This window comes from Topomyia yanbarensis, chromosome 1, assembly GCF_030247195.1.
Source record: "Topomyia yanbarensis strain Yona2022 chromosome 1, ASM3024719v1, whole genome shotgun sequence".
Lineage (NCBI taxonomy): Eukaryota > Metazoa > Arthropoda > Insecta > Diptera > Culicidae > Topomyia > Topomyia yanbarensis.
In genome coordinates, this window is record NC_080670.1 from 58724664 (window position 1) to 58751140 (window position 26477).

A 26477-nucleotide genomic window follows, 5' to 3' on the forward strand; every position below is an offset into this window, starting at 1 on the left:
AATATTTGTAGCAGATTGTTTGCCGTCATAGTGTTACTTAGGTTGTATGGCATGGCTTTATTTATAATCTTTTATTTAATTATAGTTTGGATTCTTTCGAAAGCAGTAAAAATGTAAGAAAACTTCCACTTGCTTATTGTGTTGTTTGTGAGAAGATATAACTAGAAAAGTGTACACATTGTGATTTTATATTCTTTTCTTTTTCTCTAGTTAAACTAACTAAAAAATTGTGGGTAAATTAAACAGCTTCACTCATTTTGATAGCCATAAGTAGACTAACAAACGAAAACAATTTTTTTAATGCAGCTCTGCATTCAATTATAAAATTTCGTTCTACGGTTTGTTTCAAAATGATTCGACTTCTGCTAACCTGCAATATAACTCTTCGACATGGCATTTTCAAATGAGCGTGCAGCACCTTATGGATAGGACGATAAAGAATATAAAAAATGACATTTTAAACTCGATTATACCTGTTTTTCGTACGGGATAAAACTTGCTTACTTGCCCTAATATGGTTTGTGCGCAACATGGGCCATAATATTGCACATAAAGGTCGAAAAGTTGATTCAAATTATTGAGATGTATGCCAGAGGAATATGGCGCCCCGTTACACTGTTTTCATTTGGCTTCAGGATGCAGCCATTTCTGCGATGACAGGTACTAACGTCTTAAACCGGACTAAACTCAGGCCTAAAATCAAAGATAGTACCGTGCGGCGGTACCAACTAGCTTCAAGCTTACCGCTATAAATGTTTGTTTTCATCAAATTTGCAGAGCCGTAGCGTGGTCTTCTGGCGCCCTTGGCAGAGTCTCAGTTTTGCACCTCTTTGGTGTTTACTTTGGCTTTCTTTTTCAGTTCGTCCTACAAACAATAATTTGTGTACAATGATGTGGCACACCTACTCCCTACTTAATTTATGTTTGACTGTCATTCATTTCATGTAAATTACAGCCACAAATCTTTTACTGTATATTTATGAAATCAGTTGACGGCGACGGAGGGAGCATCTATTCAGAAGACTGTTCATTGGGGTGCCAATGGAATGTGTTGAAGACAGGTGATCATTAATTTTAATAACCGTGGGCACCTCGAAAAAAGCTTAATCGGACGCGATTAAGATGTTGCGCAAAACGTCCAAAGTACAAAAATTTTTATCCGTGAAAAACACAAAAGGACTCTTGTATTTGTATTTGTATAAAAAAAAGTCCAACTGACAATTTGTCTTAATGAACTATACTAAACTAAGGTAAACTAAACATAATTAAAATAGTGACAATACACGACGACGAAACTGCGAAGAGTTCATGACGAAGTCAAAAATTTCAGCAAACTCGTTGAAGCGACGACTCATTGCTAAAATTGGACTATTGGTGGCGTAGTTAGTGCTGCGCATTTCAGAATGCAGCAGGGCTCGAGGACGAAGAGAACGGGTAGGCGCGTAGAGGTTGACTTGCGCTAGTAGCTCCGGATCATCATATTCAGCCAGCAGAATCTTTGACACGAAGGTAGCTTGCGCTGCATGTCTCCGGCGTGTTAAAGTATTAAGTCCTAAAAGACGACAACGGTCCTCGTACGGTGGCAGGTTTAATGAATCGTTCCACGGCAATTCACGTAACGCATATCGTATGAATTTACGCTGGACTGCTTCGATCCTAAGGCTCCACGTAGCTTGATACGGGCACCAAACGACGTTTGCAAATTCCAACTGCGGGCGCACCAATGAGCAATAAAGAGCCTTGAAGCATAGAGGATCCCGAAATTCGTTGGATATTTTGAAAATAAATCCCAGCAAACGATTGGCTCTGTCGATGGTCGCTGAGACGTGATGAGTATACGTTAGCTTATCATCAAGAATGACTCCTAGATCCTTCACGTGGTCAACGCGTTGTAGTAGAGTTCCTGCGATGTTATAGTTGAAGGTAACCATATTTCTCGTTCGATAATAGCTGATGACAAAACATTTTGCAACGCTAAGGACCATAATGTTTCTTACACACCAGCTATAAAAGCTGTCAATAAGATGCTGTAGCTCACGGCAATCGGCTTCATTCCGTATAACAAGAAAAAATTTTAAGTCGTCGGCAAAAAACAGCTTTCCTCCACGGCTTAGAACGAAAACCGCATCGTTCACGAACAGTGAAAAAAGTAGTGGACCTAGCGTACTACCTTGAGGAACTCCGGAAGTGTTGAAAAAGGATTCTGAAACAATATCGCCAATTTGAACAACGATTTCACGGTGCACAAGGTAGGATCGAAGCCAATGGCAGAATCTAGTAGAACACACTAGCTTATCAAGCTTTGTTATTAGTATCTCATGATTAACTCTATCAAAAGCTGCCTTTAGATCAGTGTAAATAGTATCCACCTGCAATTTCTTAGACATTTGTTCCGTGCAAAATGACGTAAAGCAGACGAGATTCGTCTCGACTGAACGTCCTGGGAAAAATCCGTGCTGAGATGTACTAATGTAGTGTCGACAAGCAGAAAATAACGCCTCGTTGATAATTGATTCAAAAACTTTAGATTCGACTCCTAGCGAAGTGATTCGACTCCTAGCGAAGAAGATTCAAAGATTGAATTCGATTTTTTATGGCATAGGATGTAATGAAACGTCGAGGTCTACTGCCTGATTTTTGTTTTATAGATGCTTTAATGAAACTTGGAAAATTCTGGATTTGAGTTGATACTGGGGTTTGAAAAGACTGCTTTTAATTTATTTTGTATGCCAAACGTCTTAGAAATGCATGAAACAACGGATCTTGTATCCTCGTAAAAAATGTTTTCACAATAGTTGCCTCCCTGGTATTTTTAATTTTTAAACTTAGATTTGCAAATAATAATTAAAAAAAAAAATGTTTTTTTTTTTCAAATTGACACCGGGTTTCGATATTTCATGGATTTCTAAAACATTTGGCATACAAAGAAAAGCTGCATTACCAAAAGTCCCATCTCTCAATTCAAGAATTTTTATACCACAAAGGGATTTTTTTCAACATTATACCAGATCTCGACGCTTCATGACATTGTTTTTCGATTGCGCTCAAATGTTCCACGAAGATTTTTTTCGAGGTACCAAAACTTTTGAGGCACCTTACTGTTATATAAAGTATACTGATGAGACAATTTTAGGAACTGATTGGTGGATTTCTGATTACGGTTCATATCATTAGATTTGAATTACCAGTCCAAGGGCCGTCACAGCATTTCGGTTATATTCCAGACTGCACCCACTCATCTTTTTGCAGAAGCAAATGAAACAAAGATGTTTTGATGATCTATTGCTGATTAAGTTTTTCACATATTCTTCGTTCCAGTTGCAAATAAAATATGTTGCATCCAGCCATATATCGTGTGACCACGTTTTTCTTTACTATCAAATTCAGATTGTTCTTCAAATTATATCCCCCATGATTTCTGTTTCTTCCTTTCTATTCTTCAGTTTTCACTTTGCGTTTGGCTCTAGGTCCGTGCATAAATAAACTCTCCAGAATTGACTTAAATGATCCTAAAATGGATGTCGAACAAGATTCGTCGTCAAAGTTTCCGTGCTTCCTTTTAAAATTAAACGCATTGAACTGGATTCAATCATATCCGATCTTCTTTCAGATCAAAGATAGTCCGCGAAGTATTCTAATATTCCGCAAGACGTAGAAATATTCAGCTGTGGCAGATATCTCGGAAGTTCGCCTAGATAGCCTCAGAATTGTGATATTTTGTCTAAAGCAAACAAGTGACGTTACTGGCAACAAGACATTCATGATGAACTAATGCGTTTACGTGCCCGCTCACAAAGTTGAGATCGATGGTGTAGTTATCCATTTTAACCTGGCATGCGTGGACGGGATTGGCTGTTTCAATAACCTCGTGCTCTAGTGAACGAAGATTTTAGTGACAATGGCACCGGGCGAGACTGCTTTGCGTCTTCTTCGACAAAGATCGTGTGCATGATCGGTTGTTTGTGCCGCGCGTCATGCATGCATGCTGTATTGCACTAATTACAAGCAAATGGGTCTTTGTAGCAGTATTTTTTTACTCTCTTGAAAGGCCGCCAAATATACCAGCGAGAGAAAATCCGAAGCAAAAAAAATCCACGGTTGATGATACTCAGATCAAACGACTTTACACTATGGATACATTCAAAGCAGCATCTGGTGAGCTGAAATAATCAGTGTCACCCAGAACATTCTGAAGGAGCCTCGTGGAGTCTCAGGGAAGTCCTACTAGATCAGTAGGCAACAGTAGATATGCAGGGCTACTCGGGGCCGCTGAGCGCTGTTGACCTAGGGGCTTTTATATGCGCAAATGTTAAGTTACATTTGATGAAATTTATAAACCATAACATCACAGACATAATTCATTTTAGCAAAGCATAGGTAATGTAATGGTAATTGATACGATAGCAAAATATTTGAGGTCTAGCAATATTTTGGCATGCATTTCTTTTAACTGCATTCGCGTAATGCATTCCGCTGTTAACGGTATGCTGACATAAATAATACGTGGTAATATGTACTACATATTTACGCGGCGTTGTTTGAAAAATGGGCAGTGCTTTGGCCTAAAAAGAGTAAAGAAGGAGTTGGGAGTGTTCAACGCATTCGTACTAGATATGCTTGCTTTCGTAAACAATGCATTTACAATTTCTTAAATATTTTAAGTAATAATAAGTTCATAAGTAATTTTATGTCAGTAGATTCCAAACATCGTTGAGTAATGGGCAACTCTTTGCTGCTTTAGAAATCTGCCACTGAAGTACCTAAACATTGCTGACAAGATTGGGAAATAACTATTGCCAATTTTGATCTAAATCACGATAATATCGCTTAAATTGTTGTGTTTTGATGTGCATGTGCAAGGATTCGTTTGACTTCTCCATTTAACCACGCATCACTATTGACCTGATAACACGCGATGAAAATCTACAAAAAAATAAGTAATAAAATTAACCTGCTCTTCAGCATACCCTTGGGAGAATCGATACCTTGCCCACGCGCAGGGCGCATTAGAAGGAGACATCTACGAATGACCAATCTGCTTCAATGAATTTTTCATGATTTGACGTTAGAGGACACTCAACAGTTGGCAGTTCGTGGAGCAATGGGGAACTTGGACAATGGCTATGTTATATTATCCCGAAGGTATTAACGAAATTTTGGCTTAGGGGGATGAATGTGGGTTGCGATTTTATTCGTGTAATGTCCCGGCTTTGGTCTAACTACACGCTGGATGCGCATTTGTGACGTATTGGGCTTGCAGAGAGAGCGCTTGTGACGAGGGCTATCACGGCATCCAGCACGTTGTATTGGCATGCGCCGGGTATTGTGAAGCCACGTCACAGTTACAGTTCGGGATATTCTGGTAAGTCGCGATCTGCAATCAAGTCCCTTTGTTATTTATCGTTTTCCGTCTCCTGTCCTTGTGGGGTCGACTAGTACCAGGGTGCCATTATGTCACCACCTTCGCCCTACAACGTCTGCATAAAAGAAATTTTAAGCGAGAGAGATCCGATTCTTTTCTGCGGAATCCGAGCTCCTAAGAATACGCCCGGCCAACCCAGCTCTTGACGTCTTGGCTGCCTGAAGCTCTAATTGATGTCGAAAATAGGCCCACTTCTGAATATTTTGCCAAACATAAGCCTCCACACAAAATTCTAATCTGTATGTATTTTCCTAGATTTAATTCACTATGCTATATTTCTCCATAGTGGAGAAAGTTTATGTAAAAACTATTTTTTTCTCTGCTAAGATGAAATATGTTTTAAACTATATTTGCGCGTAGAGGGCACAAAACCTATAACTAAATTATTTATTGGAGAGGCGTTCCGAGTTCCCCTCATTAGTATCCGACATTAACTTAATGACAGGATTAAGTTAGCGTCGGATTGACTTTAGCTCCAAACATGAAAAACACTATTTGTGTTTTTAGCGAACTCCTAGTCCTGTGTAATGTCCCACAAGAAAAGGAGTTATGAATTAGCTAATGAGTAACTTGGTTTGGTTTGCAAGCACTATGTTATGCTGTATTTCTTCTTAGTGGAGAAAATTTAGGTAAAAATATTGTTTTCTCCAAAAAGAAGAAAATTATTTTAAATTATATATGCGCGTAAAAGGCACAAAACATAACTAAAACAGTTATTGGAGAGCCGTTTCGACTTCTTCTCATCAGAATCCGACACCAACTTAGTAACAAGACTAAACTAGCGCCGGATTGACTCTAGCTCCAAAAACGAAAAACAAAATTTGTGTTTCTGAGCAAACCTTTAGTGCTGTGTGATGTCCCGCAAGACAAGGAGTTCTGATTAAACTGATGAGACTTAATGAAATCGAAATTTGGTTCGGTTGATGTCCCGCAAGAAAAGCCGTTATTTGTTCGAGTTCTGATCACAGATTATGCACAATATCAGTAGAAGCATTGGATTAACTATGTAATGTAAAGTAAACACTGGTCGCAGTGAAATATGCATTCAACAAAAAACCTTGTAATGACCCAAACTTTATTTAGAATCATTCTGCAAAGAGAAAATGTTATGCTGTAACAAAAACCTTCGAACTAATTTTTAAAAAAGATTAACCAAGTTAATATTTCTCAGGTAAACGTTAAATGCTTCCGCAAAAAAACACATGTGATAAAGTCTGAAAGTATTCCTTGAAGAACACCGCACGGCTAGCTCACCTTTTTCTTGATCTCAGCGTCTGCTACCGTTCTCGGGAGGACTTACTGTACTTACCGCTTTTAAATAATCTTCTATCAAAGCGAACCAATATATAATCATCCGACAAAGGAAAGGCTATTATGGGAACGAAAAGAACTAGTATGCAATCTTACAATTTATTTTTTAACATAATTTTAGGCGCCTAATGCTAAACGTTGGGGCCCTTCGTTGATCCGACTTATGGGCCCTTTTGGTGGGTCATCGTTACAGTCGGTGCGGCTTAGCGAACGGAGCGGTGATTTCAGCATCAATGTCAGTGTAGCACCGATGCTTCCAGCGAGGGTAGGCAAGATGCGCGTGGCTTTGTAGGTAACCGTAGCACGCGTCCTGGGTGTTACCGTAACTGGGTGCTTTCGTGAACCTTGGGGATGATCTCGTGGGACGGTGGTTGCACGATGGAGCGGTATACCATCGTCTGAGCCAGGAGTGATTCTAGGAGACCGCACTATGGCACTACTTGGACTAGGATAAATGCGCGTGGTTTGACGGTTCCAAGACGCAGTAGCGTGTCGGTAGAACTACTTTCCGAAAACGGCCAACTTTGATCGGGAGATGACTTCGACTGGACTCTTAGTATCTGGTCCACACCGTTGCAGGATCGAAACTTCACGCAGTGTGTTACACTAGGTTCACTTTTCCCGTCTGACTTTATAAGCCGATCTTACTCGCTTTATGACTGCATCCCAACTGACCTTCCTCACTAATTATTATTTCCCAGCAGCCCTTTTATTTCTAATTCCTTTTATTCTCTCTCTCTCTCTCTCTCTCGTCCTTATTATCTCTCTCCCTAAGCTTTCCCGGAAGCTGCGGCCAAATTACAGGCACCTGACTCAACTTCACAGCGGTGTCAATCATGTGTCGGTGTCGGATTTAGTGTTAGTGCCTTTTGCGTTTAACAGGTCTCATTCGTTTAGTGCGGACTATTTTGCCACCTTTGCCGTTGTAGTTTTTCCGGTACATTTTGTAGATTCGAGTTGGTAACGGTTGCGGGATTATTGGTGCCTTGAGGGGTTATCCAGAGGGGAACATGTCTTAAGCCCCAACGCCTGGTCTGGACGTTCCGGGAAGGGTATGAAAGACTTCTCTTCCGCCCTCGAGCAAATCAAGCAGAACCCCCATATTTCTCACCACTGTTACCAAATACAAACAATTTTTTTCTACGCAAATTATCGACGCCTAATTAAGGCTCAAGTTACCTCAAGGCTTGGTAGTGTGCGTAAGAAAAATTGTGCTCAGCTTTGCCACCAGATTATCCATTTAAACCTTTTCAAAACTCTAAAAGAAGAATATCAGTCGATTTATTAGATCATCACGATTCAATTCATGCAAAATACCTGCCGGAAAAGCCATCGGCTTAGCTGAATGGTGCTTTTGAAAATGTGGCTGTGGTTTTTTCATTGAGCTGTTGTGTTGCGTGCCCCAGCACGGTGTGGTAGTGTGACAAAAAATCACAACCACTTTTTCAAAAGCACCATTTAGCGAAACCGATAGTTTTTCCAGCAGCTATTTTGTATGATTTGAATCGTTGTGATCTGATAAATCGGCAGATATTCTTCTTTTAGAGTTTTGAAAAGGTTTAAATGTATAATCCGGTGGCAAAGCTGAACACAATTTTTCCTACCCATACTACCCAGCGTTCAAAACTAACACATGCTCAAAAAAGGTAACTTGAACCTTAAGGGATTTGATTTTAACGGGGTTAGTGGTTAGTACAAAATCTTATTCTAGGTTAAACAAAAATAACAATAAATATTTTTTTCAAATAAATTAACAAACTAACAATAATAAAAAGCCAATAACAAACAAAACCAAAATTACAGCTTATATACTATATTTGAATTGAATTGTGGATGAATTTGTATTGTTACGATTCGACATAAATTAGGGTAATTTGGGGAGAGATGCCGCACATTTCTAAAAATCGATCCTGCATCAAAGTTAACCATTCAATAATTGATGAAATCATTTTTATCAATTGCGACAAGTCTCTAAAATACTGTGAAATGGTTTTTGTCATGAAAAAAAAAATCATTAAATTTCCACGAACATTTCACAAAAAAGGTCATTGCGGGAGAGATGCCGCATGTGCGGGTGAGGCGCCGCACTGTGGTCACAAAATGGAAAATGGAGAACAAAAGTACTTTTAGCTCTCCTTGATGTTTTTGTGATTAAGGGTTATATACAAAGTTGAAACTCAAAAAATCGGAAATTTTTTATTGTATATTCTGAAAGTACATGCTTTTGAAAGTGTCTGTGCAAAATTTCATTCAGATCGGAGGACTAGATTTCAAATTACAGCCATTTGTAGTGAGCTGGTTCATCCACGAATGAAGTTAACACAAAATTTTAAACGCAATTATCTCGGAATGAATTTTTTTGAAAAGTACCGTTGCGGTGAACGTGATATCTCAAAAATTATTCATCCGATCTTCAAAAATTTCACTTTAAAAACATCACGAACTTAGCTCACTTTTTCGCCACAACTTTGTATATATGTGTCTTCAGCTGAGTTTCATGAAATTTGATTACACATATAAATCGGCCAGCACCTTCACTTTTCTTAAGGGGGTACTACCATTTCTAGAAACATTTTTTATTCAGCATTTTGAAAATGTTTTTCTTTCGCAACCTTGTGTAATGGTTAAGTTGGAATAACTTAATTAAGGGTACTATTTATCTATATGTTTGAATGAGCGATATATATCTATGTGTTGGTAGCGGTTCTTTAAAAATAGTGTTTGGCTGTTTCTCCCAACAATGAATTTATATAACTTAGGTTTGTTCTTGAAAGATTCATATTGAAAAAGCATCAATTCGTTGAAATTTTCGTTTTTATCGCAATATTGACACAACTACAAATCAACGCGTTCACGAAAATTAGTACCTGAAACTTTAAAGAATAAATCGAAGCAACTAATACCTAGATACATATCGCCCGTTTAAATATGTAGATAAATAGACTCATAATCCTATATGTCACTGTGTTAGGTCCATTAGTTTGTGAATATGTCTTATTAAGAACCTATACCTGACGCAAATGATCATTTAATGACATTCCGAGATGAAAAAATACATTTTAGCTACGCATCCTCCTCCATCGAGTGCGGCATCTCACCCGCAATTTTAATGCGGAATCTCTCCCAATTGTAGGGGAGAGATGCCGCACGACGACATTTTCCTCAGCAATCATGAATGACCGTGCTCGTGATCAGAATTTCTTCTAAAAGTTTCCAGCTATTCAACCGATACATGATCTACGAAAAACAAATCGAGCACCTTAAAAAACGAAATTTTAAGGCGGTGCTGAAAAATTGTCTGAAAAATTGTCGGAGTCGTGATGCAACTAGAAGCACAAAATCATTATTAAAATTTTCGTAAGCTAATAATAAGGATTATTTTACATCTCCAGTGTTGTAATTCTTCAAAAGACAATCTCACAATATCATATTACCGTATGAAAGTGACCCCATATACGAGATATAGAGAGTGCGGCATCTCTCCTGACGCGGCATCTCTCCCGAAATTACCCTACATCGGTAACAAGTCACGTAAATAAAAATAAATAAAAAATAAAAATAAACATGTGATAAATGATATTAGAATGGTTCCATCTTATTGTTAGATGAGTTATATCGGTTATTTTGTTTTCTCAAATACGTCCATATGATTCAGAAAATCACTCTGAAACATTCTATCAAAGGCACTAAGACTCTGCGGTGTTCTGAGATACGTATGATTGAAACGCATTCGTTTGTGGTATATTTGCAGTGTAGTTAGAAACAATAAATTTCAGCAATTAAGTTGCTCTTCTATCAAAAAAGCATAATAACATTTTTATAAAAAACGCTTTTTATCCACCTAACAGTGTGATGAGACATTTCTTATAACTCTTATCACTCTCTTCGGATGTTATATAGTTTGAGAACATTTAGAACTTGATGCTTCGCGATGTTTTTGATAACACATACTACATGGGATAGTGGCAGGACTCAGAGAATCGCTCAAATCCGCATAGGACAACATCAGTGCTAGAAATCTCAAACCAAATCAATGGGAAAATAAAAATATGGCCCATAAAATAGACATACAAACGAATTATTGCTAATGCTCTATAAAATATTTAAATTCCTCAATCAATGCATTGTGGTGGGAAAACTGAATTTTCCTAAAGGGGTTATATATTGTACTGAGCCAAAAAAATCGATTTTTTTATCGATTTGAAGTTTATACTTTACTCAAATTTCCAACGCGACTGAGAACTAAGAAAACAACACTTTTTCTTGAGAAAAGCGATACTAGCATTGACACCATTCAAAGAAAATCAATAGTGAATATTTCCAGACTTGGTTTTAATTCCTATTTAAGAACTATTGTGTTTTTTACATCCTAGATTGTATGATTCAGTGATCAAAACCTATAACTTCATAAAGTATTTGAAATTATTAAATTAAAATTGGTTTTTGCTATTGAAATTGACAAAATGATAGTATCGCCCCTTCGGCGATTGTTTACTTTTTCTGTCCCACCTATCAGCATTGAAGTATCGCCCTTACGTTTTTTACAATAACTACCGTTTTACACCACCGATTTCGTCCGGGTTTTTTCAATAGCGATCATTGTTACTATTTACAACTGATAATCCTAAAAAATACGAAAAAACAGTTTCGCCTCTAAACTGCTAGCAAAAAAAGTATTTCTCTGTTTGTTTGCATGGAGCGCGGATGGCGAAACTTGAAATAAACAAACAAAAATACAGTTTCGCCCGTTGTATTTTTTGCTGTAGTTTAAGAAAGCAATATCGTAGAAACCCAATTTTAGGTAAATTTGTTGCGTTCAAAGCCCTAATTCGCATGTATGAAAAAGCCTTATGTTTACATTTGTAAGTATCGCCTTTTTCACAAAAAAGCGTTGAAATGAAATCGCAGCTCCTGATATCACGCTATCTCTGAAGTTCCAAATTTTACTTCGACATCGACTTTTTCTAAAGGTGACTTCCCAGTAGTATCCTTGATTTGAATTATTATCGCTAATCCTAATGCCAAAGAACAAATAAAAACCTCTCGAAAACGAACCGTTTGGGAAAATCATCATCATTACTGAAATTTTCATTTTCACGAATCTTTTCGATAACCTTCCGTCACTTGCATTAATGCACTGGGTGCACAGTGCTCTGAAAATCTAGCGAAATCGTCTTAGGGCACAAGCGGGTCTAATTCAGAGCTATCTGCGCGGCGAGTTAAATCTGTAAAGAATACTAAAAATTAATTTCTATTCCATAATTTTCAGTTCAGCAATTCGAGAGATCGTGCTCACCGCAAGGCATGAAAAAAACACTACGTTGTGAAGCGATATTTATTAAAAATCACGGTTAAATAAAAAATAAAACTATTAAAAAAAATTCAAATAGTTTATAATTTTCACAAACTTATTAGGAAAAATTGTTTAATAAGCTTTCGTAATATTGTGTAGGAAAAAAGCTGAAAATTTCAGTATTTTCTCTATCTGCAACATATAAACCCTTAAGTATACCAATTAATTGGTATACGAATTGGAATAGGTTCGCCAAATTTTGGAAGAAGTCTATAAAATAACCCCTTAAAAACTACCTAAAAATTGTTGTAGTTCGATGCAATAAAAAAATCCCCAAAAATGAAATGTACCTATTAATGTGAAACACAGTGAATAATACATACAATAAAGACCCATTTTTGTCAATCTCATGGTGTAGTTTAGGCTGACAAAATGGGGACATTGACTAAATCGGGCAATTTTTTTCTTTATAATAAACTGAAGCTGTTAAAATATTCTTCCCGTCCCTTGGTGTAGTCTGATAACTATTTCTGATTATGATGAGCTTTTTATTTTTGCATATTTCCATTTTCATGATAAGGAAAACATGCTCAAGAAAGGATTTACTCGAATTCAGTCTTGTTCGTCTGCTAGAGCCCATCAAACACATGTTCATATTTGGCTGACAAAATCGGGGTTTCAATGTATTATAATAGATATTCAGCATTCGAAGAAGTTTCTTGTGAACGAGTGTAGAACGACTTTGTTTTTACTTACTTGAAGTCAGCGGCGTAGCCTGGAATCCGGTTTGGTGAAAATCGATCTTACTGTCCAAACGGCATAATTCCGAAAACATAATTTTTGAAGTTTTAAAATTATGCAGAATTAATTTTTCAGAAAATAGAAACAGAGTTCGTGTCTTTAGCGAATTTGTTGAGACTTTATTGTAGTCATGAATATTAACCTGAGAAAATTCACCATAAATACTTCTTGGGCGATATACCGTCAAAATTATTTTATCAAATGATGCGCTGTTTAACGTTTGTAAAACTCATCGAAGATACCGAACCTCCGAAATTGGCGGTTTCAAAATGATGCTATCTTGACCTTACATTACTGTTTTTAAACATTTGACCTATACATATAATTGGTCATACAACAAAAATCAAATGCTAATCAAAATCGATCAGGACCTGCTAGAGTCGAATGGAAATCGTCATTTTTCATAAATTTCTCTTCATATTCGGAAAGTGTTATCCTCGTTATTAATCATATTACGTTTTCGTCTCAACTCGACGCATTCCAAAAATAAAAACCTGTTTTAATCCACCTAGTGGTGCAATTGTGCTTGTCTCATTTGTCCAGACTACGATTCCATGGCTGGTTATGTTCAATACAATGGTGGAAATGAATATTACATGTTCAGTACGATTTTCACATACATACAATGGATCGACAGCCACGGTCTTGAGATACTATGTGATACTGAAACATCGCTTGAAACCAGCGGCGGATCACGGAGAAAGATCCGGGAGGTCCGGGTCCTGCCGAAACTTGTTAAGAAATTTTAAACTAGTTTTAATTTTAAAGTAGCAACCCCTCACTGCATACTCGCTCTGGGCCGGTATGATTGACGATTTTTAGAGTGATTGCATAACCTTTCTATATGAGAAAGGCAAAAATGTACCAAAGTCCAAAGAAGTCAATTTTTGTCAAACATCTCAATGCTTCGTGCATTTTAAAATCATTTGGCATCAAAAATACAAATTTGATTTTGAAAATTTTTCATTTCAGTTTATATGGGAATTTGCTGTGCGATTGCACTCTTCAACTCGTAACTCTGGAACCGGAAGTCCAATCAATAAAAAATTCAATAACAACCGATGGGAATGTTGTGCCTTTCATTTGAGACTAACTTTGTGCAAATCGGTCCAGCCATCTCTGAGAAACAGAGGTCACATTTTTTCCACATACACACATACACACACATACATACACACACAGACATTTTCCGATCTCGACGAACTGAGTCGGTTGGCATACGACACTCGGCCCTCCGGGTCGGGATTAGACTGACGAATTTTAGAGTGAATGAGAAAGGCAAAAACATTTTTAGCAAATGTTGAAAGTTGTGCATTTTTTTGGTGAGCAGTTCTATGTTTCATAGACATTAAATCAATTTTAACATCGCTTCCTATTAAATAAAGACCCTTATTACAGTACATCTCTACAAAAGCGAGCTCAATTTGAAAAGAAATCTGAGGATTATGATTGAACTCTGGAATTTTCTATTGGAATGTTTTCAGGCAGGAATTTGATATTGATGCTATTAGACAACTGTGAAATCAAGACCAATAGATCAGTTACATATCAGGACCCCAATTTACCGACAATTTACCAAAAATCGTCATGATGTTTACAACAACAGGTTATCAATGTACGGATCAGATAATTGTTATTGTAATATTGAATTAAATCAGTCAGCATCAATAAATTTTCAACTTTAATCCAATATTTTTTTTTGGGTGTGGGGGGGGGGGGTGGGTTGTATGGTGTTAAACCCCAAAACTTTCTCTTGGCTACGCCGTTGCTTGGAGTTATTTATTTCGCTTTTCTTTTTCCGATATGTTTCAGATCGATCCGATGGTAATAAGTTAGAAAAATTTCAGTCAGAAGGTTCGCACAAATGGACATTTTTACACTGATAAGTTATCAAATTCCTTCCAGACAACTTGGAAGTGTTCGGTGATTATTTCTAGCGGTTGTAGATAGTAAAATGAAATACAAAATTAGTTTTATCGAAATAATGTTTAGCTTATTTCAATGTATTATTACTATATTGAACAATAAATAGGCGACAAAGAGTAATCAACAAACAACAAGCCATAACTTTTAAAGTATTCAAAATAGATATTTGAAGTCATCAGTAAAGTTATTCGCAAAAGTAATTCGATATAATCACCTCCAAGAAAATTTGTGAAAATATCTCACTCATAGGGGGATTAATTAGCAAAATCACAATACCAAAAGAAAGGGCATATTGCCTCCATTAAATTCTCCGAAGATACTATTGACCTAAAATAAGCCGTTTTGGCGTTAAAAATAGATTACATGTTTTGGCCATATTTCTGGCTATGGGAAATGATAAAAATCTTTCGTCCGCATTTAATGTTAAATATCTCTTTTGATATTATTCCGATTTCAACAATCTATAGCTTGTTCGAAAGGTATTCGTTAAAGCTGTCTAATGTCAATGTCATATAAAGTGTTAATCTATGTTGTCAATTTCGGCAGGTAATTTAAAAAAAACTGCAAAAAACGCCATTTTTACACATTCAAACATTCATATCTTGGAAACTAAACATCAGAATCAAAAACAAATTAATAGCGTTCTTACTGTTTGGTAGGTCTTTCATTTAAAATTGGTTTGGACACACACACAGACACACACACAGACATTGTCCAAATCGTCGAGCTGAGTCGATTGGTATATACGACTCGGCCCTCCGGGCCTCGGAAAAAATCTTGAAGGTTTGAGCGAATTCTATACATTTCTTTTATAAGAAATGTAAAAACATGTTAGGAAGTTACTGTTTTCGGCAAATTTGTTACCCATATTCTGCGTAGACTTTTCAATGGATCGCTTTTTTAATATGAGTGAAATAGCGAACTGAACGGGCGAAGATACAAAAAAGTAGTGTTTTCCACACATAAAAAAACTTGTAGCTTTAATTCTTGAAAAATGTGCAAAAGAAGCTTAGCAGTTCATATCAATATACATAAATTTAATTACATGTAAAAATGTGAGTTGTTCACCTTTCTCAGGTTTACTTAGTTTGAGTTTTATATTCAATGAGTTACAATATTTTTCACATATCAGAAAATGTAAAATTCTATTATCAGATAAATTTTATGTTAAATGTAATTTCCATTTATTTCTAAGCATGCATGCAATGAGAAAATTTTATAGCATTGGAATATCGAAAAAAACGAGGTTTAATGTCTTTATGAAAAAATATTAAATAAGAATGAATATAGTATAAAAAGATAATTTAACGAGCACGGTCTGTTTTTAATTACCTTGGCCGGCCGTCACTGGTCAAGAATCCGTGAACCTACTTCGCGTATTGCACCATTCCTAGACATTTCCCCTCGGTGTAATTTCGTGCACCCTCTTCTCAGTGGAGCAGAACCATTTTTATTATTTTACATGATCTACCACCGCTGAGGAAAAAACAGTGGAAAAGGTGCAAGAGTGGTGTATGAATAAATAGAAAATAAAAATCGGTGAGAGAAATTTGAAGAAGCAAAAAAGTGGTGTTGATATGGGCAGCCAGCAACCGTGACGTTCATCTTCCGGAGGTGTACATGAGCGATGAGCGTGTGGTTCTCTTCCATTTCCACCTGCTTAACCGTTTCTGTTGTTGTAGGTACTGCGCTAAATGTTTGCTGCCGGACAGCTCTTCCTGTGTGCCATCATTAGGTACCGCCGCCGCTAGCGGAGTGATCTTTTCTCGCGCGCGCTCCACGCAGGGATATTTGCAGTGAACAATAAGGCAGTTATGGTTATGGCAGGTGTGCGCGGTCGAGCGGCTTCCACAGGTGCCACCCCTGTATGGGGCGCCGGTCAAGCTTTGCTTTGATGCGAAAAGTGGAGTGCTCGTGGCAATACAAAACCATATAATGTACTGATTAATTAATTAATTACACGGTCAATCATAAAACACAAAGGGTACGGGAGCGTACGCGAGTTGGTGGTGATGGATTAACAAATAAATAGGTGGCCAGTGAGAAAGGTAACCAATAAGATGCGTAAAAGAGGTGCTTACTACTTAGAGAGGTTAGGAAAGTCATATTCACAGTTCATGTCCCCACGAAATTGAAGATTGTTGGATACATGTATTTCAATGCAACATTGCACTAGCTAAAAATGCAAGGAATGTTTTTTAAAAACTTATGCGGACTTGTAATCATCATAGTATAGTGCTTTTCAACTTCTTAGTGCATTGTTCTAGAAAGCTTCTAAACACTAGGGGGACACCAAATGACAAATATTTCGTGCATACCTAAAATTTCGCCATAGTCCAAAACTTGGGACTGCGGTTACTTTGCTGCTAAATGAGGAAATGGGTGAATTGTTTCATTTCTCTCGTTTACTAGATGTTGGTGACAGCTACAGAAGGCTGTTTTGCGTAATAATCGGGTTCGGTGCAAATAATGTTGGTTATGAAACACTTCCTAGACGACGTCTTCCAGCAGGACAATGACCCAAAGCATATAAGCAAACGTGCTAAAGTTTGATCCCAGGAGAAGAAGATTGAGGTTATGGAGTGGCCAGCGCAATCTCCAGACCTTAATCCCATTGAAATCCTCTGGGGAGATATAACATAGGCTGTTTCTGAAGCAAAGCTGAAAATGTAGATGAGCCATGGTCTGTAGTTCATGATTCGTGGGCTGCAATTCCTGTCACTCATTGTCAAGTCCTTGTAGAAACGATGCGTGGCAGTTATTAAAAAATACGGGTATGTAACAAAGTACTGAAGAGTAGCAATAAGTTCCAGAACAAGCGGATCGCTGAACATTTTAAAACCATGATTTTCTTGTTTTAAACTAACGTGTTGCTATTTTTGTGAATAGTGATTTTTAGAAATACAGTGAAGACCCGTTTTTATCTGCTCCTTGGTGAATTTTAGGCTGATAAAACGGGGACATTGACAAAATCGGGACATATTATTTTTCTTTCTTTTTAATAAACCGAAGCTCTTAAAATATTCTTCCTTTGTCCCTAGCCCTTTTTGATTATTTTGTTTAAATTTCCCTTAATAGGGTGTGCAAAATTTTAAAAGAAATTAAAATTTTTAATTTTGTCATATTTCGGATCTATAAGAAAGAAAAATATGCTCAAGAAGGGATTTACTCGAAATCAACTTGGTTCGTCTGCCAGAGCCCATCAAACTGCCAATTATCAATTTCCATATGAGGCTGACAAAATCGGGTGAAAAAGCTGATAAAATCGGAGGTAGACAAAATCCGGGGCTGATAAAACCGGGTCTGCACTGTACATAAAATTTAAAATACCGAAAAAAATAATTTTGCGAAATAAAACCTATATTCAAGTGTGGTTGAACTAGTTTCATATATTCACTATGTAGTACATTCGAATTAATGTATACATTTGCAATTGGTCCTGTTTCTAGATTACTACTGCTATTATTTTGAACATGATTGTATAATTGTTGTTCTTCGTGCGACCGCCCTTGGTTACAATTTCGTTATTGATCTGGACTTACTGATATTACTGAAACCGTCACGGTAAATAAGGAGAAAATGCCTTACCCCGGTTGGCACCATGAGGATGTAAGAGATAGAAGCTCTGTATCAGAGGTGAATGGCGACATAGTTTGGCCTCACGTTGCACGATAATACAGCTTTGCCAACCTATAAAATCCATGTGGGAGTCTTATGCTTTAATGGGCAGTACAATCAGTTTATTGCGATAAAAAGTGGTCTCTAGGATCTTCTCTGGTTGCTTATCACACTGAATAGGCCGATTAGTTTATTTAATACCACATACAGCAAAACTCAGTTAAAAAGATCAATTTTTGGCAGCTAATTGCGAAAAGTTTGCTTGACCGAAAGGTCATTTTTGATTCCAAAGTTTGAAGACGTTGCTCAAGGTTATATTTTGGCACGATTAAACTGTGGAGAAAACTGAACAAATTAAAAAATAATAAGTTGATATGTCAACTCAGTCATCAAAAAATTGCTATTGAAAAATATATAAAACACCCTGTATTTTCGATTTCGAAATCGCGATTGAAAGAAATGATAATAAACCCCTAGCATGAGAACAAAAACAAACATCTTTTTGGACCTTGGATTTACGATTGGTTTCAACGTTATTTTTTTAATTTGTATTGCAAGCTTTGTAAAATTTACTCAATTAAAGAGTATCAAAAAGATCTGTGTAATGAAGCCTTACATCGGTTCTTTTCAAAAATAGATTACTAGATGTTGGTCTTCTAAATAATTGTTGTAATGTTTATCCATTCCTCACTTGTCAGTATCAACTCTTCCGGATGAATTGCTCAACTTACCCGATAATATCTCGCTTTCTTTAGCACAAATCGAATACTTTCCTTTCATACATCAATACTGCTGCCAAACCACAAAATAATGTCTCATCTATTTTCCCCAATCTTTTTCCGTACTGTTTCAGCAGACAATGTGTCATTTTCCGACATCTTGGGCTCATCACAATCATCGCAATCTACCTCCACCTCATCGTCGCTGGGTACCAACAGTAGCATCAACAGCAGCGGTGGCCACCAGCAACAACCCTCGCTGGCATCGTTCTCGTCGATTTCCTCCATCGGTTGCCCGGATAGTGCCAGCATTCTCGGGTCGAGCCTAAGTGGACCGAACACAGGATCCTCGCCCGTTATCAACACCAGCAATCCGTTCAACTTCTCCGGATTGTCCATGTCCAGTTCTAGCCTAAACTCGCCGGAAATCGGTGGCAACGGTAGCAGTGGTGGAGGTGGTGGCGGCGGTGGTGGCCAATCGCCAACCTACTATGGCAGTGGTAGCGTGCACTCGGCGAAAAATTACGACGACTTTCGGGTGAGTGGAACACTTTTTTTCGGGGTAAAAGTCAATTATAGAGAAAGGAGAAGTCAATTGAGACAAAAGGTGATTAAGGAGTGTAAAACTAACTGGTTGGCAAGTGCTGTCGAAACTTTTCTCACCAGCTTTCTTCGGTTCATATTTTGGAACCTGGCCAGCTGCGAAACGACCACGTATAGTTTTCTAACTTTTATTATTGAAACTGTTGCGCTCGCTGGATGAAGCTTTATTTATAGACTGAAGCGGAAAAATGGTTTGAGAAAGTTATTCGATTCGGTGTATTTTTGTTCTTTTGGCAGAACACCTAAAACTAGCAGCTCGGAAGTTGAGGCTTCATTTTGCGCCTATCGTTGAGCTGCAATGATATTTCTTCGGCACTATATCCTAGCATTGTTCCCAATTTTTAGGATAGCTTTATTACAAATCTCATCAATCAATACGATTTTTCTTTCACTAAAAAGGAGATTTGTCACCACTTGTAGTACATTTAACGTACCGCGATTATTCCGGCAGCCATTTTAGTTTATACCTCTGGATTTCCTCACGTACTGCAATACTTATTATATATCAAAGTATATCTTTTTTTTTTGCGTTACTCAGAATTACCGGAAACCAGTTCAATGACAAAATAACTCAGCTGCGATTTATTTTCATTTATCCCCCAGTTCGACAACGACATAAGTTTATCCGGCTCGAACAGCGCAAACAGCCTGACTTCGGAGACGCTTAAACTGCTCCAGCGTAGCATGAGTGGTTACGACTGCTCTCTGCCAACCTCTCCGAATGCGTCCTCCACTGGGCCCAGCACGAGATATTTTCGCGGATCGCAACAGCTCAGCGACCTGAATCATAACTACGAGCCTAACAACACCACTTCTCTCTTCGGTGTTAATCAGTCTCTGTCACGTTCCAATTCCCCGCCCGACAACGACTCAAGTCTGCTGTCCAATTTAGATAGTACCAACATTTTGGACATGATTAGTTACCTCACCATTAGCCAGCAACAGCAAAGTGGACACAACCAACATCAGTACGGTAACAACAACAATAATAACAACAACTGCAACAGCAACAGTAATGGCAGCTCACACTCGCAGTATAATCAGCTTCCGAATTTAAATCAATTCTATCAGCAACACCAATCACAGGGGGGATCTTCCTTTGGGAATGGAAATTGCGCCAGAGATTCTCCTGGTAACAGTGGAAGTAGTTTAGCAAGTGACTATGAACGGTTACAGAACCTACAGGCCCTCAGCACCCTGCGTCTATTGCAGCAATCCCAGCAGCTATCTCAATTCCAATTGCAGCAATACCAATTCAATCAGCTGCTACCCAACTACAATAGCACTCAGGTGGGCGATAACTGTTTAAATAAATAAATACTGTACCAAAACTAACCTGACGTCATTTTACCACAGCTTAAGAACTGGGCCCTGCAGAACTCATCCTCATCGTCCACCAGCAGCAGTGGCAACGATATCAATCTCGACCGGATTGCACGTTTTCATCGTTCATCTGCTGGTAATTCATTTCCGCCTTTCCATCTCTCTCCCTCTCCCCAAAGTACGTCGCACTGAGGCAACACGTTGATTCAATTTCCTGTGGTGTCCTTCTCTATCCTGCACTGACGATGTTTTCCGCATCTTTCATTGCAGCTCATTACGATGCAACGTGCACATGGAGTGGGGTGCTTCCCCCGCGCTCTCATCGGCTGGTAACTTATTCGTCGAAAATTTTCCTCGGTGGAATGCCTTGGGATATAAGCGAACAATCACTGGTGCAGATCTTCAAGCCCTTTGGCTCCATCAAGTGAGTGTTAATCATGTTTATATGCGTTTCGAGGGGGCAATATTCCTGAAACAATTTTTCTTCTACTAGGGTCGAGTGGCCTGGTAAGGAGCAGCAAGCGATTCAACCCAAGGGATACGTGTATATTATTTTCGAATCGGACAAACAGGTCAAAGCGTTGCTTCAAACCTGTACCTACACAGACGCGAATAGTTACAACGGTTCTTGTCGTGGGAACAACCCGACCTCTTCGGGAGCTTTAACGTACTCGTCATCCACTTGCGATGATCAGCAGCTTCAACTTCAACAACCAGGACAGCATCAACAGTTGATGCAAAATAAACTCCTCCCTCCACCGGGAGCACGAATTAATTTCAAGATTTCCTCGAAGCGCATTAAATCGAAGGATGTGGAAGTGATTCCATGGAACATTGCGGACTCCAACTACGTCAAGTCTACTTCACAGAAGCTCGATCCGACAAAGACCGTTTTCGTTGGGGCGCTACACGGTCAGCTGACAGCCGAGGGTTTGGCGAAAATCATGAACGACCTGTTCGATGGGGTGGTGTACGTTGGAATCGACACGGACAAGTACAAGTACCCGCTTGGGTCGGCTCGGGTCACTTTCAACAATTCCCGTTCGTATATGAAAGCCGTGGTAGCGGCGTTCATCGAAATCAAGACGGCCAAATTCACGAAAAAGCTGCAGGTGGATCCGTATCTGGAGGACTCACTGTGCTCGATGTGTGGAGTACAACACGGACCATACTTTTGTCGGGAGATTGTCTGTTTCAGGTGAGTTTATGTTCGTTCAATATTGTATTCGGTGGATCTTTCAAAAACTAATTACCACGCGTCTCCACAATTTGTCTACAGGAAACACGCAGATCTGGAACCAATAAAAAATGGTTTGAAACCAATTATTTGTTTTGTTGATTCTAGACCAGTGGTGAATTCACCCCCAGTGGTAAATTAAATTAGGTATTGTGCATTTGCAAATTTTGCGGGAGAAATTTACACTTTTTATCCTAACATTGTCTTTATATATTGTTTCATTGTGTCAAGAATTGAGATGCTTACTGAGAGTGCTCAGGAACAGGTTTCTAATTGGAAAATTATGGTTTTCATCCAATTGAAAATCATTTCACTTAAAAAAATTATCACTTACATATTATATGCAAAAGCATAGAAATATTTTCCATAATACTTTTCACGTAAATGTTATATGTTTCACACATAGAATATTTTGTTCTAAATCTGATTAAAACCAGTGTCGACTACATGTACATTTTAAGTGAAATTCAGTTACTTTCCATCGGAATGTCACATACTTTCGAAATTAAATCCCTATATTTTTTATGTGAATTTCATGTGATTCTAAGCTGCATTTAAAATATAATCTAAATGTTTTTCTTATGTGTTTAGGAAGAGTAGAGGACGAAGAAAAAGATTCATTAAATTAAATTGATTGCATAATATATTTACTTGATCCATTTATAATGAATAGTATTCCGAAATAGAATTAATTCATATTGTTTCCGCCATGCATCAATTGTATTGAATAAACTGTTTTTCCACAGTTTCCACTGATTCCAAAAATTCTTGTAGTTTTTTTTCCAATTCCGCAATCTGAAATTAGATTTCGTTTAAATCGTATGGTTCTCTATGCAAAGAATAGTTGGAATTTACGTTTAAATACCTTCAGTAAATGCTAGAGGATTTCCGATCGTAATTCATTCGCCTGGAGCTGTTAATACTTACAGCCATGTTGAATCTGTTTACCTTTTCACATTGTATATTCACGTAATACTTACGTCCTCTGCATATAACACTTTAAGTATGTGACAAGCAGATGGAATTTATGTATTGTATACTTGGAAGTCATTTGTATCTTATTTGAAATTCATCAATGTAAGTATGAATGTTAATTGCTACACATGAATCTAATGTGATTGGTCATTTTTTAATATTTACGTGCTTTTTCACTTAAATTGTAAGTGATTTTTGGCTCAATGTGTGCACATATTCATAAAGATTCATTTTGCCAAATATAGTTTTTAACCGTACAGCATTTTGGCGTACCTCAAATCAGTAAAAATATCAATATTTTCAAATCGCTTGGAATTTGTGGATCGGAAAAGATCGGAAGAGATTGAATGTTTTTTGAATATAATATAATACAGTCATCATCATTTGAAAGCGATTTTGCTGGATATATAATAAAAAATGATTAAAAACCCTTAAAATATCACCATTTTGCATCCATGCAAAAAATATTTAGCAATTTTTGGAATACTCTTTATTTTGCCACAATATACAGTATGCTTTTAAGTATCTAAAAAAATATAACTAAATTAAAAATAAAAAAAAATTTTTTGGTTATTGGCCAAGAATTTGTTCTAGTTACTCCTCTGTGCGATGGGTGGACGGTGGTAGCTCTGTTGGGTTACGCCACGGCAGAGTTCTAAGAGCAAAACGGAGGAATCTTGCCTGCACTGCTTCTATTCGGTTGATCCAAATGCTTGTGTAAGGACACCAAATGGGTACTGAAGCTGAAATTATTGGTAAATAACCAAACACCTTATACATTCTGCTATATACTAAACGAACCGTTCATTATTGGCAAAATCAAACATGCAGCTATAAAAATAAATCTATAACAATATAATCGCGAGATAAAACAAGCATTTCTCGTTTTTTCTGCCTATGGTATGACCAGTGCATTGACACTGTACACAGAATCACATGGAACATAGAAAGAATTTATTGCAATCTTGAAAGTTGGATTAATAATGCTAAACCATTGTTAACTTGGATAAATTCAAGCTAATCTTCAGAAAGAGAGCCAGCAAAAAAGGAGAAAAAAAAAAATGATTTGCAATTTATTGATCTTTGACCTCACAATTAACAAAAAATCAGTCGAGGTTAATTGAACTGATTCTACGTCTACTAATCAAACGACACGTTTATCTCATCCACAGATATTTCTGTCGATCATGCTGGCAATTCCAACACAATCGGGACAGTTCCCTTCAAAATCACAAACCACTGACGCGCAACTCGAAATCCACAACGATCGTCGGGGTCGGTCCCCAGCAGACCACGGTGTCACAACAGCATCATACACAATCACAACTCCATTACCATCACAGCCATCAACAACATCAGCAGCAGCATCATCATGGCCACTCCCAGCATCATTCTTATCATTCGCTGCATAGTTCGCCCAAGTCGCCTTCTCCACCGTGCAATAGCAGCAACAGTTCAGCAGATTCATCGCCGGTCTCCTGCCACGGGCCGGCCAATCTGCACCAGCAGCTGCAGCAACAATTTGGAAACCTCTAAGCTAATCAGTGAGTGACAAACAGCTTATTTTCTATTGCCTCTAAAAACTCCACTCGGTTGCAAGATCTTCCTCCTACGGTAATCAAACACAAGTGTCATTCTGTGGCACCGTAAGCTCAACCCGAATTTAATTCGTTATCTCGTAGATGCTATTGTTGATCATTTGCAATCTTCCTACCACATCTTTTAGATATTTATCAATACACAGCAAGTAGCTTGCGGAAGCCAAAACAATTTCGTCAGGTGCTGTGGGTTGCGTATGGCACAGAAAATACATCTTCGCGAATTCGCTTTGGGATATTTCCACGTATGAAATTTCCTTTGTGCAAAGGAATTTCGCCAGACGGATTGTGGTGAAACTGGATTTCTCACAATCCTTTCACATACACAAGCACTTCAATTCGTAACATTTCTAATACGCTCAGCTGAATGTGCTAATTTAGTAATAATAGCGTATTATTATTATTTAAATTATACTTTGTAAGGTAGTTTCAAGCTTTGCATTGGCGCAATTAAAAGGTGCTGATATTATGAGTAGCGGCATTACATCGAAGGACCGCACCAAACCAGTCGAAAGGGAAATGAAATGAATTGTTTGTGAATGCCATGGGTTTAGACCGAAAAAGCACATCCAGCATCTACCGGAATGAGAGGCACGCGGCACTAGGCTAGGAACCGATATGTTTTTGATTACTTTTAAGCGGATCGCAGTTTTTAAAGAAAACCGTTTAGAGCACAAAACACACAAAACAAGACAGGTGAAAAACAGGCCAACAAAAGTAAGAAAGAACACACTGTGAGGAAAAGCTTCTTTTATACAACAATTTTAAACGTCGAATGCTAGGGATGTTAGAAGGAAGAATTAAAAGAAGAAAAAATTGTCGTTTTTAGTTAGGGTGAAAAAATGCTGTTGCCTTCACCAGCGGAAAAGCGGAGAATTACTACCAGAATGAATGCAGTTAGATTTTTAAAACTTTCTGAGGAATGTTGTGTTTCGAAAGTAAGTAATATCAACCAGCAGTTATATTATTCTACATAATTATTTATAGTTTTTGTTGTTTATAATATTTATTTATTACTACTGCTGAGGTAGACTTTGTTTAACGATAGGGAATTTGGTAGTCTCTAGATGAACTTTTTTTCTTTGTAGGGTGATTTATTGTACAATTACCGGTAAAAGGTAACATGCTATCTCATTTTTCGTTTGATTGCATTTAGGCACTTTAAAATGCATTTATATTTATATCTATCGAACGCATTATAATCATTGCGCGATAGCAGCTGTTTGGCTTGTGTATATGTTATTTATTCGTTTTTTTGTGAACCATACATTCCCAGAATGAATTCTGGTACATATTTATTATTACATAAACTTTGTTTATCTGCACATTCCACTTGTTTTACTGTTTTATCGCTGCACCAATCATTTCCAGTGGGCGTTTTAATTGCAACGGTATTTGTTTAGTCCCTTTTAAATGTATTGTTGTTTTGTCTTATTTTACTTTCATTTTATGTGTATTTTAACTAGAGGAATTTTAGCTTAGTTTTTTTGAGTGTTTTTAATAATCGACGACAATTTTTACCATACATTTTTGCGGAAGTAAGTTTATTTGTTTTATACATAGAATTTCTATTCATTTCAATAACACGGAAAATAGTTCGGTTCATAAAACTACATCTTTACAATTTACTATTATAATCTTCAAGTAGTCG

General features: G+C 37.6%; 1 protein-coding gene across 10 annotated transcripts in view; it reads left to right on the forward strand.

The window, feature by feature from the left end:
• LOC131677717 (cytoplasmic polyadenylation element-binding protein 4) overlaps positions 1-26151 on the forward strand; it is a 106649-nt gene extending 80498 nt beyond the window's left edge. For 9 of the 10 annotated variants that reach the window (XM_058957706.1, XM_058957709.1, XM_058957707.1 and 6 more), the window contains 6 exons: positions 19225-19628; positions 20297-20983; positions 21050-21152; positions 21287-21440; positions 21510-22214; positions 24401-26151. In XM_058957706.1, coding sequence (XP_058813689.1) covers positions 19225-19628; positions 20297-20983; positions 21050-21152; positions 21287-21440; positions 21510-22214; positions 24401-24764 — 2417 coding nt within the window. In that variant the 3' untranslated portion in view covers positions 24765-26151. The remainder of the gene's footprint in view (positions 1-19224; positions 19629-20296; positions 20984-21049; positions 21153-21286; positions 21441-21509; positions 22215-24400) is intronic. The other variant, XM_058957715.1, reaches the window with a different exon arrangement.
• Positions 26152-26477: the final 326 nt, after the last annotated feature.